This window comes from Melanostigma gelatinosum, assembly GCF_949748355.1.
Source record: "Melanostigma gelatinosum genome assembly, chromosome: 12".
Lineage (NCBI taxonomy): Eukaryota > Metazoa > Chordata > Actinopteri > Perciformes > Zoarcidae > Melanostigma > Melanostigma gelatinosum.
In genome coordinates, this window is record NC_136645.1 from 21,422,946 (window position 1) to 21,438,542 (window position 15,597).

Below are 15,597 nucleotides of genomic sequence, written 5' to 3' on the forward strand. Positions count from 1 at the left end.
TGGACGACATGGACACACACACACACACAAACCACTCCCTTTAATAAATTCATTCGGGCTTTCTGGAGGATCTCCCTGTGATTATCCAGTCCTCCCTCTTGCAGCTCAACATGTCTATAGGCTGGAAACTAGCCGGCCTTTCTCTGCTCTTTCAGCCTGTTGTTCTGGGAAAAGCCTAAAGGGAAACATTTAGATTGGAGGGCTCTTTGAGACACTCTGACAGTTGACTGATGACCGTCCATAAAATGACAAAGCGTCGCTGTGTGGTGGCCAGCGCGGCCCACTGCCTCCCCATGGGAAACTAATTGCTTTGAATTGTTAACGGCAACATTATTTTTCTGCCAATCATTGCTTTTCAATGCCCCGAAAATGAGCATGAAACAAGTTCCTTTCAGCGGACAAAACAGTTAAATGTCCCCAATGTTGATCAAATTAACTTCAGCACTGTGACAATGGACTATATTTGTGTGAAAATAATGGCGCGCCACAAAGGACGCCTTTATGCCAGGATTTCACAGTTGTAATGTAAAACTGTTCTCCCCTGAACCGGACCAGCCGCTCTGAATAGAGGAGGGTGGAAAAAAGAAACAAACTCCAACACCACAAAAGGCTTTTTCTTTTTATTAAAGGAAGAGAAGAAAAACAACCTGTTGATTTTATCTCATGGTACCGGCTTCCGTCCTAGAGAGGCATCACTTTCACAACTTCAGCTCCTCAAAAAGCTGATTTTTTTCCCCTTTATAAACATTATTCCTTAAATGTATTGACATAAAACAACAACGTATTTTCTTCCACATTGTGTGCAGACAAAAACAATTAACCCGTGTCATAATTATAAAACAATGATTCTGCACATCAAGGCGTAGCTGAGTCAACAAGAGGAATAATGGCCGACGCAGCCCCGGCCTCATGTGAGCACTTTTCAAAGGACAGGAAAACAAGCAGGGGATGCGTTTCAAGCCGAGCTTTGCTCTCGCTCTCATGGAAGTGGAGCCCACACATCAGCGCGGGCCACAGAGCAGTGCTTTTTTGATGTGACTCAATGGCGAGGGGCCAGGCCGGCTAAACGCTGTTCCTTCTCGGCATTGTTCCCCCGAGGCCTTGAAGCACTTTGGAGATAAACACCGTTTAGCAGTTAAAAGGGCCACAGAGGGGAAAAGGCTTATCAGATGTCTTCTCAATGGGCCGTAAGCTGCATTATTAGGCCTGGGCCTCAGATAAGGTGGAGGCTCAGGTTTGATACCCTGCCTCCTGCAGCAGCAGCAGCAGAGCCGTGTTCCCGGCACTGCCGTGCGAGCAGGCTCCTGCGGCGGCTGCAACTCAGCTGGTGGTGTGTTCGGCAGCCCCCTCCTCTCCTCTCCTCTCCCATCCCGCGATGAGAGATTAGAGCTCAGAGAGGAGGGAGAGAGCAGTGGAGAGAAGAGGAAAGGAGGCAAGGGAGGGGGGATAGGCTTTAGATATTCCCCCCTGTCCCCTTTTCCTGCTCGGCTTTCTGGGGGTAGGAGTCAGAGTTAGGACAATGGCCAAAAAGATGGTTCCCAACCAGCCGCTGAATGGGAACACTGTTGGTGGTAGCGCTTCATTCAAAGCCCGGGCCCGGGCACATTGTCCTCCTAGATCGGCGGAGGAGAATGGAGTTTGCTGGTGGCTGCCAAAAGGTTAGCAGCCTCTGTGAAAGGACCGGCCCATTATTCACTGCCCTTTACAGAACCCGAGCACCCTTTGTGCTCCTCCTCCCGTCTCTCTGCGCCGCCAGCTTTTTCTCACTCCGGTGCCCCGGATCTGCGCCCGGCGGTCCCCCCCCCCCCCCCCCCCCATCCCCCCACAAAGTGAGCGATTGAGGCGCGATGCCACCACTATCCCACCCCTGGAATACCAGGGTGAGCTGGGATATATATAACGACCCCCCCCCCTCCACCACCACCACCATGCCTTGCACCACTTACCCCTCATCCCCACCCCTGTCAAAAAAAGAACCTTTAAATGATATGGCCCAGAAGTAACAACAAGGTTACCATTCACGGCACAAGGGGATTTAGAAAGAGGGAGCGTGGAAACTGCCAGTCAGCCAACACAATTTCTATTCAATCCGCCTCAGCCATCCAGCCCAGCCGCGGAGACTCGCCTATTTTGGTGTATTTACAAGGCAAGGGGAAATAAATCAACTGAAAAGGCATGATGAAAGCGGAGGAAATACAAGGAAAATCACTTAAATGTAAGCAACAACAGAGGTCCTTTTCAAACTTCATTATGCCAGTAAATCCAGGTAAGTTACAGCGTCATAAAACAGCAAAAGCTGCCATATTCTTTAAACGCCCCAGCTTCCCTGTCCATTAAAAGCGGACCATTCTTGCATCAAATCAAGAATGGAGCACAGGTAAAATATGACCCTCGTAGAGAATACTTAAAAAAAGTGCCTCGTAATTCACAGGCGTCAAGAGGGCCCAGTGGTAATGTATGCCACCCATATATATATGCATGTAGTTATTCAAAGTGGAGGCGTCGGGGAGCTGTGTCGCGCATTCTGATGCCGTTTGAATGGGAGGTCACCTGCTGCTGGGCTTTTATTCTGTGTTAGCGTGGCCAGGTGGGGAGCAGGGGTCGCACCGCGCACTCGCTCATTCTGCTCCGCCCGCAAATGGATGTCCCATAAATCACATTAGCGTGGCCTAAGCATGGAGGGCCCGGCCTGTTTGTACAAAGGCTGGCTCTACTCGCTGCAGGGTGAAGACATCTTGACCATTACTATCGCGACTCCTAGAGCCTCGCCAGCACAATTAAAATACTGAATGTATTATAAGGGACGATCCTCTTGGGAGCACGAATGTGATGATGATGATACGTTTTATATAGAATTGGAAATGTTGGTCTGATGGCCGTGCAACAAGAGCAGTGGACCAAAATCTTTAGGCTTCATCTTCTGTGTATTTCCAGCAGATCTTATTGAATATAATAATATATAATTATTGATTCGCCAAACCGTCAAGTAATTGTATAACCGTAACATAATGTATATATAATGTAATATTTGTGTTATTATTATAATCCTATTATTTGTGTGAAATTGTCATAATTATCATATGAATTATTGAGTTATGGCCAAAAACATGTTGGGACCTATGACCACCAAATCTTCATCAGTTCAACCTTGAGTGTAAGTGGACTTTTGTGTCAAATTTGAAGAAAGAAAGAAAGGGTGGCTCCTCTGGGGAGCATGAATGTGCTCAGTAAATGTCATGGCGATGAAATCAGGACTCATCCTTTGGGGACCGATATTATTCGGGACATTTTGACCTGAAGGTGGAGCTCGGCAAAAAGGTGCCGTAAGGGTCACCAAAGATGATCCCTTTAGACACCATGACCAGTATTTTCTGTCGGTTCGATGCGTGTCCCAATTAACAAATACTTGCATCCGCTTGCCTGCCGGCAGTGTGGGACAGAAACTCAAGATAAATGTAGGATTAAAAAGGGAAAAAAGAGGAGTTCGAGAGAGGGACAGAAAAAGAGGAGATAAAAGAGAGTTGGAGTTCACAGACCGTGTAGTGAGTTACCCCCCCCCCCCCTCTACTTTTACAGACGGATGTAATCCCACTGGCCTCGGACTGAATCCCACTGAAATCTTCTCCGCTTACCTCTCCTGCTCGCTCTCACTCTAAGCCTCCATTACAATATTAATACAGGTTTTTGCCATGCCAGACAGGACTGGGGATTGTAGATAGTATCTACTACAATTTTCTGCATTTCTCATTCTCACACACTGTCTTTTTTTCCCACAGACACAGGGCCGTCTTTGTTCTTATCTTAATGAAAAGAGACGTTCGGAGTGTACAGTACCTGTCTAGAGCGTAGCCCAGAGCCTTCTGCCTGGTCCCACAGTAGACGGAGGGGCTTTTCTCCCAGGCCACCAAGTTGGAAGCATCGTGGAAAAGGTGGATGTTGACCAGATCAAAGGCACTGGGATGAAAAGAGCACAGTCTGAGAGACCTTCAACCAGAACACCCTAAATGCACCACTCACAAAACAGAGGCTGATGTACAATTACGAATCAATCGCTGGTTAGTAAATAAATTATTCTTTAATGAATTCATCAACTGCATCAAGACTTTTAACACGGTAATCAACTTAAGCATTGATAAAAGCTCACTGTGTGTATTTCTATTGAGGGGCTGGGAATCGAACTCCAGATCCTCAAAGACAGAGAGCGGTTTGTGAATCGAGGTTTTAGATTAAATGATAGACGGTAACGAGGAAGTCATTTTATCATGACCAACTTGGTACACATTATCTGATTTCTCATCATGGTAAGAAAAAACAAAAAAAAGCAGCCGTCGTTGTATGGGGGACAGGGTAAAAGCTATCAAAGCCAGGCCTAGGGCTGCACGATTATGGCCAAAAATGTTGTCAGTATTGAAATCACGATTATTTATCCCAATTTCTCCTTTATGGTTTTCGACCGTCCGGTCACGGACGACAGCTCGATGTACGGTGACACCTCCCTGCTGATCCTATCAACCTGGCCGTGTTTTGTTAGCACGGCGTTCGTGAGGGGCCCGCTTGGAGGAATTGGTCTTATCTCGAGGGGTTTATACTCTGCGGGCGACATCCTGAACAAATGAGTACATGCGTGTCTCCGTCTATCCCCTTCTCAGATCCCCCCCCCCCCCATTCTTCACCAGCCTCTCTCTCTCTCTGCCGCTCTTGTCAAACGTCATGCCCCTATTAAATGCCTACCGTTTCAGCTCTTTAGTTCTCATGTCATCCTATTAGATTACAACCTCCCCCACCCCCAATCCCCCCTTTGCTCTGCTCACACTGGAAGCCAGCAGGGTTTTTTTTTCATGCCGCACAGGTTCAATTGCATGTAATGTTTTTGGTCATCTGTCATATGCAACTGCTTGACTAACACGATTACGTCTAATCAAATCCCCGCCGTCTTCTGCGGTGCGCTGTCCGGAGAGGGTTCAGCCGTGTACTGTAAGTCTCTCTCTGCCTCTCCGTGACCATGACCGCCAGCGCACCTCGCGCCGCCCGCCGGGGGCTCGACCGACACGGTCGGCTACGTCTCCAATCACAACGGTGCGGCTGCAATGATTCAGGGAGGAACAGAGATGAGGTGGGATGTGTCGCTGCAGGGGGGGGGGGGGGGGGACTCACCAGTCAGCCAGGGCCCATCGAGTTCTGATGAATCCCTTTCTGGACCACTTGCACTGCGGAGCGGAGAGACTCAATTTAGCAAGACAAGAGGAGGGATTCAGTCAGCGCGAGGCAAATGAAACGCTAGCATGTCAAATGATTCACAGTCATCGATGTCTATCATCTTGGAGCACGAGTTCACATTTTTTAACACTGTCATGAACAATCAAGTTGACTTTCCGTCCAAGAAAATTCCCTCTTGTATTGAATTACGAGAGTCTTAATGAAATGAAACTTTTGGTTGCAGATGGATAGATAGGGATAAACATGGCTGATTAAAGGGACAGTGTGTAGGTTTTGGTGACATCTAGTGGTCCCTTTACAAAGACTACGTGGCATTTAGTTCACGTAAAGACGCTAAAGGCTCTCTTTAGAGCCAGTGTTTGGTTTGTCCGTTCTGGGCTACCGTAGAAACGTGGAGGTCCAACATGGTGGACTCCGTGAAGAGGACCTGCTCAGTATGTAGAAGCTAAAGGAAACAACGATCCTTAGCTTCAGGCGATTACAATGAAAACATAGTTGTGAATATTATACTTTGTTTCGTCTTACAGGTCCCCCAGAATGCTACACACTGTACCTTTAATATTCTATTGACAAATAACTAGCAGTAAGTTATCAAGTAGGTCACTTTTTTGGCACTTTGGCACTTATTGTAATTAGGTCCATTTGATGGCGCTTCATACTTCTACTTCAATACATTTCAAAGAGGATTGTTGTACTTTGTACTCCATTAGATTCTCAGTGTCTGACAGTTACAAGTTACTTTAAACATTAAATGATACATTGTTACAGACTGAACTCGCCAACGGTCTCTAAAACAGGAAGAAAAAAGCTAGACAGTGACCAGCCACAACATTAAAATACTTCTTAATACATCAATAGTATTGAGCCGATAATGTACAGTTTATTATAATGATAAAGACACTCAGAAATAGGCCATCTTGAATACTTTTAAACACTAAGTATATGTTGCTCAGTAAAATGTTGAATGCATTTTGGTTTTCGTGCTTTTACCAACGTAAAGGAGGCGCCTTCTTCCACCACCGTAGGTTAGTCAGTTGACTGGACTCATCACTGAACTCTTTTAATAGTCGAGTCATTTTTCACTCAAAAACGGCAAACAACCCAAATTCCAGATCCTCAGTTGTGAGGATTTGTTGCTTTGTTATAATCAAATCAAATATCTTTATGTTTAAAACTGTTGGTTTAACAAACTAGCAATTTGAGAATATTAACATTTTATGCTATAACCTGAGAACATAAATGATCACATACATTGACAATAAAAGATAAAAGAATAAAAGATAATAAAAGTTCAAGATACTTTACTGTAGTAAAAGCAGAAATACCACAATCTAAAAATACTCAGTGAAGTAAAAGTAGAGAAGTATTATCGGCGAAACATACTTATTATATTATTATTATATATTATCATGTATAATTAATAAAAGTAAACAGCAAAAACACTTCCAAGCAGTGTTAAATAATGAATAATACATTATATTATTGAATGCTAATGTAAAAAAACGATCGTCAATGTGCAGCCAACGTTAGATACACTAATGACTAGTTTAACAACAAGTAATAGCAACATCTTAAAAATAATAACTGAAGCATTTAAATGCATGTAGTGCAGTAAAAAGTACATTTCTCTCTGAAATGTTTTGAGAAGGGAGAAGGTTGGCCGGGGACAGCAGATGGAAATTAGCCTCTCTGGCTCACTTACAGTGCAGCTGTTGATTCGTGTGCATTGTCCCTGAAAAATAAATAAAGTAGCATAAAATGGAATAGAAATACGCTGAAGTATAAGTTCGCCAATACTGTACTTATATTCAGTAGTTGAGTAAATATACTTTCCTCCATTGATTACATGTAAAAAAAGAAGGAAATCTGTTTATTGGTTTAAATCCAGCTGACATAAACTTTGTTGACACGTCAGAACGTAGTTCCTCAACGCAGAAGCTGCAGCCTGTATGTGCCGAACGTCAGGCAGAATAAACAGACATCCAGCATGCAGCTGTTTGATCACAACCCACCAGCCTTGAGTTAATTATCCAATCACAAGTCCAGAGTCCTCTCAAACAGCACATGGTTCACCGTGAAGCCGGTTATTAAACGGGGGACAAATTGATGCTGCGAGTGTTCCCATTCTGAAGGAGATAAATAAGTCTCTCTCCCTCAGCCCGTCCATCTCGCTCCGATAATGGGGAGTTAACTGCAGTGATGAATAAACTAATTATGGGCCAGGTCACAAAATTACAAATTGACTAATTTTATTTTAAAAAGAAAAAAAAGAAGAAACTCTGAAGCAAATTAAAAGGGCTAAGAGGTATTTGATTGAACCTCACATCCTTCAATCTGCATTAGTGCAAGATTAACTGTATCAAATTGAATTACATTAGCATACTTGAATTAATCCATACGGCCTCGGCAGGATGTATGGGCCCAATTATAACTCGCTGTCCCAACATTGTGACTTTGAAAAGGAGCAAATGGAATTAGGCGCGTGTGTGTCGCACTGACTCATTCATAACAGATGAAAAAAATAGTTTTAAACAAACTAAATCAGAATATATTAGAAAGATTCTTCTTCTTTTTTAAACACTCTACTGGATGCGTTTGTTGATGTAAAGTTGAGGAAATAAAGTCTTAAGAGTGGGGAGGACAAGGGGGGACGAGATTTAAGAGTTGGTGTTGGGGGATGGGGGGGGGGTTTGCTCAGTGCCCATACGAGCTCTGACTGCAGCCAGAGACGTTTAATCTCGATTTAATTTAAAGAGCCATGAACTACAATCGCGGCATTAAAATCCATCACTTTCCCTGACACCCGGCCCCAGATTGCCCCATTTCCTCCACGTATGACTGATTGACCCCCTGCTTCATCGCTTGCTTATAAACACACGCGGTAAAAAGCACGCGGACCGGCCGTCCGAGTCGAGCGAAACAAGCATCTACATATCGGTAAGTGAGGAGGAACCGTCTCGTTCACCCGATCTAAGTGCTTTTATTTTGTAATGGGAGTGCGGTTAAGATGATTATCTCACGCAATCAATCAAAGTGTAGAAGAAGAGAAGTGTCTCTGTCTCCCTCTTTCTATTGGCTGACACGATGACATCATGATTTGGTCGCCGCAGCTGATGGCTGATGTTGGGTAGCGGGGATGATGACACAGATGCTGTCCGGCCCCATTTAATCTCCTGCGGAGAGATCATCATCACCTCCGCCCACCCAACACACGCACACCCACCCAACCCCACCCCCCACCCCCACACACACACACACACACACACACACACACACACACACACACACACACACACACACCTTTAGCCAATGCGCAGTTTTTCGCCATGCTCTGTCACAGTCATGACACGTAATCATATCACATGTCGGGGGTTGGCGGCTGTGAGGAGTCGATGGCACAGAGAGGGGGACGAGATGGTCGGTGAGGGGGGGGGGGGGGGGGGGGGGCAAAGGTCAAAGGGCAACGGTAAAAGGTCGCGAGGCTTCGGGGACTGACATTGGCCGACCTCCCGCAGGTCAGCGGTGGCGTCCCCGCCCGTGGCAGTGATGAACGGCAGCGACATGGCGGGTCACATCCAGGGGTGTGTGTCTCACACACACACACACACACACACACACACACACACGATGAGAAAGAGACAGCCAGACAGGAAATAAGACCAAAAATATAGACGTGATGGAGGGAAGGACCATCGGATTCACTGGGAACCACTAAATAAACCCCCCCAATTGTGACCAATGGAAGATTACGCTCCGATAAAATGTCAGACGTGACACAGTCGTGACAGACACACACACACACACACACACACACACGCACACACACAGTCCCAGTGCAAAACACCCTCCTGCCCAGCGTGTCCCATTTGATTCTTTGACCTTTCTTATATTTCAGCTCAAAGTCCGACCCCCATAAATAACATTATGACGGGGTGATGTTTGGAGGGGGGGGGGGGGGGCATCTGACAGAAGAGTGCAGGGCAGCGGAGTGTGTGTGTGTGGGGGGGGGTTACACAAAAGCCCCGTGACAGAAATGCACTGTGAGTAATAAGTAATACACACAAACGCTGATTGATTTGAGCCCCAGCAGACAGTCACATTTATCTTTATTCCATCAACCGGGGGGGGGGGGGGGGGGGGGGGGGGGGGGGGGGCCTCACATGTGTGCGTGTGTGTGTTGGCATAAAGATGCACCACCATGTACAGAGAGCAGCCTTCGTTTCTGTCCCCGCTCACCACGACGCAGGAATGTCGAGTGCGTCGAGAAGACGAAAGAAAGAGAGAAAAAAATGGTGGATTTAAAATTGGAGGTTTCAGTCGTAAAAATCAATACGATTTCTCTGATCCATCAGTGTACGGAAAAATAAATAAATGAGCGTGGAAAGCCTTTCGCTTTAGCTTTTCATTTCCACATCGTCCCCCCCCTCCTTTATGAGCTCTCCCCCCCCCCCCCCCCCCCGCATCTGTGTCACAGGTGTCTTGCGTGGCGATAAACACGACGGGCGTTTTTACAAGTGATGCAAGCTTGAGTGACTTCATCTCCTTGACGCCACCAGCGTCGCGTTCGCGGATTGCGTGTTTAAATCAAAACCCGTGGGTGGTGCGGGGGGGGGGGGGGGGGGGTTTCAAGTAATCGCAGCCCCGTATCGGAGCTTAGGGCGCTAAAAGGGTACGACGAGTCAATGCTTTTATGGACGCGCTTCGTGGTGCCAAACAACAAACACAAACTCATATGGATGTTGATCTACAGCCTGTTCCCTTCACTCTCTTTTCTTTTCTTTTTTCTTCCTACCGGCTGCGTAAAACAATCAATAGCAAGGGCACATTAAGGTCTGGGTCGTATACTTTATTTATATCAGGCAATGACAAATCCTTATGATGCAATGGCTTTTGGAGGCATGTATTATCGAAGCCAAACAAATAAATATATTAACACCCCCAACCGGGGCGGGGGGGATTGACGGAACAACGGGGAAACGACAGGCCGCCGAATCCATCACGCCGACCTTTCAGGAGCAATGCGCCGACGATTTTGTCCACTTCCTTCTTATTCAGCATTTCAATTAACGTCCCTGCGTCTCTCTCTCTCTCTCCTTCACTTACAGCCGTAACTCAAGGCCAAATTATGGAGGTGGCTGATGTTTTGCATGCGGAGAGGTTGTCGCTTAAATCAGAAGCAAACCGCCGTGGGAGCAGAAGAGGGCCCCGAGCAGGACGTGTGGATGTAAGGGGCATTTGGCCCAATATTTTTGTTTTATGACGTTGGGTTTGAGAGGCATTTGAAAGCTGGAATAGAAAGCCATCATGGCGGGCGGTCCGGGTTCAATGAGAATGGACATTTCTAAAGCGTTAAGTAATGTTATGTCCACACTGGTTTGACATGAGGTTTCACCCGTGGTACTGCAGCTATTAATAGACGCTAACAATTAATAGATGGGATGACTGACAGAAAATTCATCTACATCTAGTTCAAAGGTTTTTTTGCAAACAATTAAGAAAAAATGAATTGAATTAAAATCCAATCGTCTTTTCTTCCTGTCAAACTAAATATGCCGTGTGCTTATGTGAGGAAGTACCAGCCAATTTCAACCGATAACATCATGACATCCATCCATCCATCAAACATTCTGAAACATTCAGCGACAGCATGAGTTTTCCTAAACCCGCCCACTTTTTAGCAGTCCAATCAAAGACCGGCCTGACTGTCCGTTCCACTGTGACTTTAAGAATCACGCTTCTGTGTACTTTTACATCAGTGTAAATTGAGTCCTGGGACATCGTCATCGATCGATCACAGAAGAAATACATTTGCAGATGAATCGATAGTTTAAATAAGTTGAGATCTTTTGAGTTGAGTTCCCTTCTCTGCAGGTAGGACCAACCTTGCGACGACTCCCTCACGCTTCCCACCGCCCAATGCACTAAGTGACATTTGGTTCCCCTTTTATACGGCCAGCCCTCCCACCATGATGTCACCAGCAGCCCGCTCACTGACACTTTATTAACGAGGGGGAGCGTGAAGGCAAGACTCAAGCAGAGAAACAAACGCACACAAACGCACACACACACACACACACACACACACACACACACACACACACACACACACACACACACACACACACACACACACACACACACACACACACACACACACACACACACACGCGTCTCCTGTCGGCTACCTGAGCTGTCTGTTGTCACTCTCCAACCTTCCTGTGTGACATACTGGACGCATTTCAAACATTTTTTTTGTTTCTCTTTATGAGCACGTGAACACGACACCTGCCCTCTGTGGCTTTGCTGATCGGTTTCGGGACTCTTATGAGTGTGTGCGAGTGTGGCGTTCCGTTCGGCCCAAGATCCAACCCCCCCCACCCCCCCGGTGTAATAGGATTCCTCAAAGCTGCAGATGGATGGCAAATCTAGGCGGTTTCATCTACTAAAAGAGGGCATAAATCACAGGCGGAGGAAGCGGGGACGAGGCAGGGGTTATCACCAGTCTGCCTCCCTCATGAGAGCTTTGCATTAAAGCATTAGTGAAATTAATTCATCTTTCATAAGAGGTTTGAGCAGTATCTGTGATCTATGATAACAACCAATTTCTCACTACGGAGGGGCGGCGGAGGAGGGCGAGAGGGAGGGGAAGGAGAAGAAAAAAAGAAAAAATACTCGGCGACCCTGATAGACTACACAAATCTGCTCTTTTTAAATGGGCTAACATTATCTGGAGTGCTGCTCTCCGGAGCATCATCCCAGATTCACATCCTGGCCCGGGGAAGAGGCATAAATCACCGGGGCAAAACTTTTTCTCATCTGCCCTCCCCTCCCCACCTACACCTCCTTTCCCTCTACATCAATCCCCTCATCCCTCTCACGCCGCGTTTGTTTGCCGCGTTTCTTCGCTCGTCCCGCTAAAAACACACAGAAGCAACGCCTCCGCTGCGATCATTCCAATGGCTTTTTGCGCCTCAATCAGTGTAATTGGTTTTAGATCATCTCCGAAAGGGGAACGTGGGGAAACCTGAAGATGTTTGGATGCGTGTGTGTGTGTGTGTGTGTGTGTGTGTGGGGCGGCCCAGGGTGGGGTGTCCTGGCAAGTGTGTGAAAGAGGCGGAAATCGGGGGGGGAAGTGTGTGAAGGGGCCGTATCCATCTGTTTTGCATATATTTGCGGAGGCGACCGGCGGAGCATGGTTGACAGATGAGTGGGGAGTGCGGGGATGACACACGGGCGGCCGTGCTCTTTATTACTATATCAGCACAGCTATGCTCGCTCGCTCACACACACACACACACACACACACACACACACACACACACACACACACACACACACACACACACACACACACACACACACACACACACACACACACACACACACACACACACACACACACACCGGAACCAGAAAACCCGAACACGGCGGAGTGAGCAGGAGAATTGCTCCACGGGACACAGCGAGGACCCCCCCTCCCCCGGTTCTCGATTAGAATTTTTGTGACTGATTTGTCTTCAAATCAGCCATGTGTCAGATGGGTTTCCTCGAAGCAGGAAAAAAAAATGGACGAAAAAGAGATACATAGAAAACGAAATGGCTTTTTTTGTAAAATGATTTAAAAAGTAGGAGAAAGAATCTCTTTTTCTTTTTGTTTAAATTATTAAGTCGTATAACAGAACAAGCTTCAATGCTTCAGGTGTTTCATATGATTTCTTTTGCAATCTTGTTTAGGGGGGAAAAGGAATCTACATTCATCGGTTTGTGTCCTTGATTGATGACTTTTTCAACTCAGCAGCTTTATTAAACCTGCATGCGATGTAAAAGAGCTCTGTGTTCACTCCGTCCGTCGGCCCGGCAGAGAGCTGCCATTGGACGACAACACCGCCATCAGTCAGCCAAGTGCTGCCCGTCACGTCACCCACCTCGGGAAAGTAGTCCTGTGGAAACTTCTCCTTCTCCAGGGAGGGTGTGCTCTCTAGAGTCTCCGAGTAGGTCTCCTTCCCCACGACCTTCTTGAATTTCTTGGCTTCAAGTGGAGACGGAGAGAGAGAGGGGGGAGGGAGGGAGGGAGGGAGGGGGAGGAGGAAGGAAAAAGGGGAGACAGTTTATTGTGACAAAACATGGCCGGAGACCCCCGTGTGTGTGAGGCTGAATCTCCTGTTTCAATTAAAAGCTCAGAGAATGCCAGAGCCACTTTGGCTTCCTCAGACAACTGCACCACCTGCTGGTCAGAACGAGGAGTGAATGGGTCTTCAGCGAGAGAGGTGAGAGGTGAAAACCCAAAATGTATATGCACGTCTTTGATATCTCTTCTGGAGGAGGAGAGGGGGGGGGGGGGGATCTATTTATTTATGTCTATTTATTACTTTATAACTCTTCTTGTCTCCCTCATGTTACGACTGTATGATCAAGTTTTGTTCTAGTTGTGTTAGAAAGAGCAGCGTATGAAAATGACACGTCACAGGAGCAAAAAGCTCAGTGACATGAGTGATGGCTGAGTTCCATTTTGCCGTTATCGGTTAACTGACACTTGGAAATAGCAGCGGCAACTACATGTGTGCTTTTCCTGCACTCACAAGTCGCAATGCCTGCTGGGAAAAGAAAAGCTCTACAACAAAACAAAACAAAGAAGCAACACAGTAGTTTCTGAAATTCAGACTTAAAATCACATCTTTAAAGTGTGTGTGTGTGGAGGGGGGGGGGCTTCGCCCTGTCCTTCACTGCAGGGCAACTGGCGCCAATGCTGACTTGGGTCAAATAGGAAGCGTGGACGCCTCCACATCTATATCCCCTCCTTTAATTAGCGTGGCCGTCGGACCCCGGGGCCCTCTGACACCGCAGCCTGATGAGACCGCCGTAACTGTCCAATAACCCGCCGCACACCATTACCGCCGGGCCCGAACTCTTATGAATTAAATCCCAATATTAATAAGCATCACCATTCCCTTTCCATTATCCTCAAAGCCAATCTTAGCTCTGCTGGTTTTTGATGGAAGCGGGAATGGCCCACGAATGGTTGTGTGTGATGTGCTCGGAGGTGCAGGGGTGGGATGAAGGCACGGGAATTTCATTTTACGGTTTATGGTGTGTGTGTGTGTGTGTGTGTGTGTGGGGGGGGGGGGGTGTTGGGATACTCACCTTTGAAATCAAACTGGTGGATGTTTTTCAAAGACTCGTGGATGAAGTAGAAGCTTCCGAGAGCCTGTGAGAGGAGGAGGGGGGGGGGGGGGGGAGGAGTGAGATTGAGACACATTTTCTTTTACATAAATGACACTTTTTCCAACACATTTAATTCTTTACCAGATCTGGATCCGGTCCAGGATCAACAATCATCACTTCTCCACATGACGGGTTCCACCGTTTCCCAACAAATACCCCAACTCACTCTAGAGCTCCAATTGATCCCATTATATCTGGTGTGAAGGAGTGCCCTAATGGGAGGAAGCTCGACGAATAAACTGGTCTGTAAGGAGGGAGAGCCTCTACACTACACACCGTCGACTACACAGCAACAGGTGCTCCCGGTACAGTAGCCCCCCCCCCCCCCCCCCGACTCCATTCTCCTCTGATGTGGCGCGTCAACAGTTCGAGCTCTCAAAAGGGACACATTCAGATGAACATCGACTTCAATGGGCTTAAAATCTTAATTTCCCCCCCGCGGACAATTGGGGAACTTTCCCAGTCGGTGGACGAGCCAATCAAAGCTTGTGGGAAGGAGCGAGATGGGGGGGGGGGGGGGGGGGGATTTGATGCGGTTCACAGTCCACTACTTTCTCGAAGAGAGAAACAGAGAGAGAAAGAGGAGAGAGAGGGAGAGAGAGAGACAGAGACAGAGACAGAGAGAGGAGAGTGAGACAGAGACAGAGAGAGAGAGCGAGAGAGGAGAGAGAGAGACAGAGAGAGAAAGAGGAGAGAGAGACAGAGAGGAGAGTGAGAGAGACAGAGACAGAGCGAGAGAGAGATACAGAGTGTTGAGAAACTCTTACTATAAAGACCAAATAAAAAACACAACAAAAATCCGGGGTGCGACAGAGATGAAGGGAACACGGTGAAGCCGGAAGGCGAGACTCAGGTGCAGTAACAGAAAGGAGGAGTGGCGGAGCGGGCTTAGAGGGGTGTGATCAGAAGGAAGGAGGAGACACCCGAAGAAGAAAAGCTTCTTCTGGGCACCGAGGAGGATTTAGTCTGAAGGGCTTTTCCTGCGTTTTCCTCTATTGAGGCCAGAAGCCTCTCTTCGTCCGTCGGTCGGTCGGTCCCCCCCCCCCCGCCCGGCCTCTGCATTATTTATGAGCGCCGGCACATCTTGAGATTAAACATTTGCTGATTTGTCAAAAGCACAAACATGAGGTCCTGCCCATCTCCTTGACATGTAAGTCC

The 15,597-nt window shown here is 47.1% G+C and overlaps 1 protein-coding gene across 1 annotated transcript in view; it reads right to left on the reverse strand.

The window, feature by feature from the left end:
* The window catches only part of inpp5a (inositol polyphosphate-5-phosphatase A), a 138,581-nt gene that overhangs the window by 44,016 nt on the left and 78,968 nt on the right, over positions 1 to 15,597 (reverse strand). Inside the window, exons 5-8 of the mRNA XM_079280649.1 lie at positions 14,359 to 14,422; positions 13,143 to 13,246; positions 5,155 to 5,207; positions 3,835 to 3,954 (exon numbers count right to left, since the gene is read on the reverse strand). Coding sequence (XP_079136775.1) covers positions 3,835 to 3,954; positions 5,155 to 5,207; positions 13,143 to 13,246; positions 14,359 to 14,422 — 341 coding nt within the window. The remainder of the gene's footprint in view (positions 1 to 3,834; positions 3,955 to 5,154; positions 5,208 to 13,142; positions 13,247 to 14,358; positions 14,423 to 15,597) is intronic.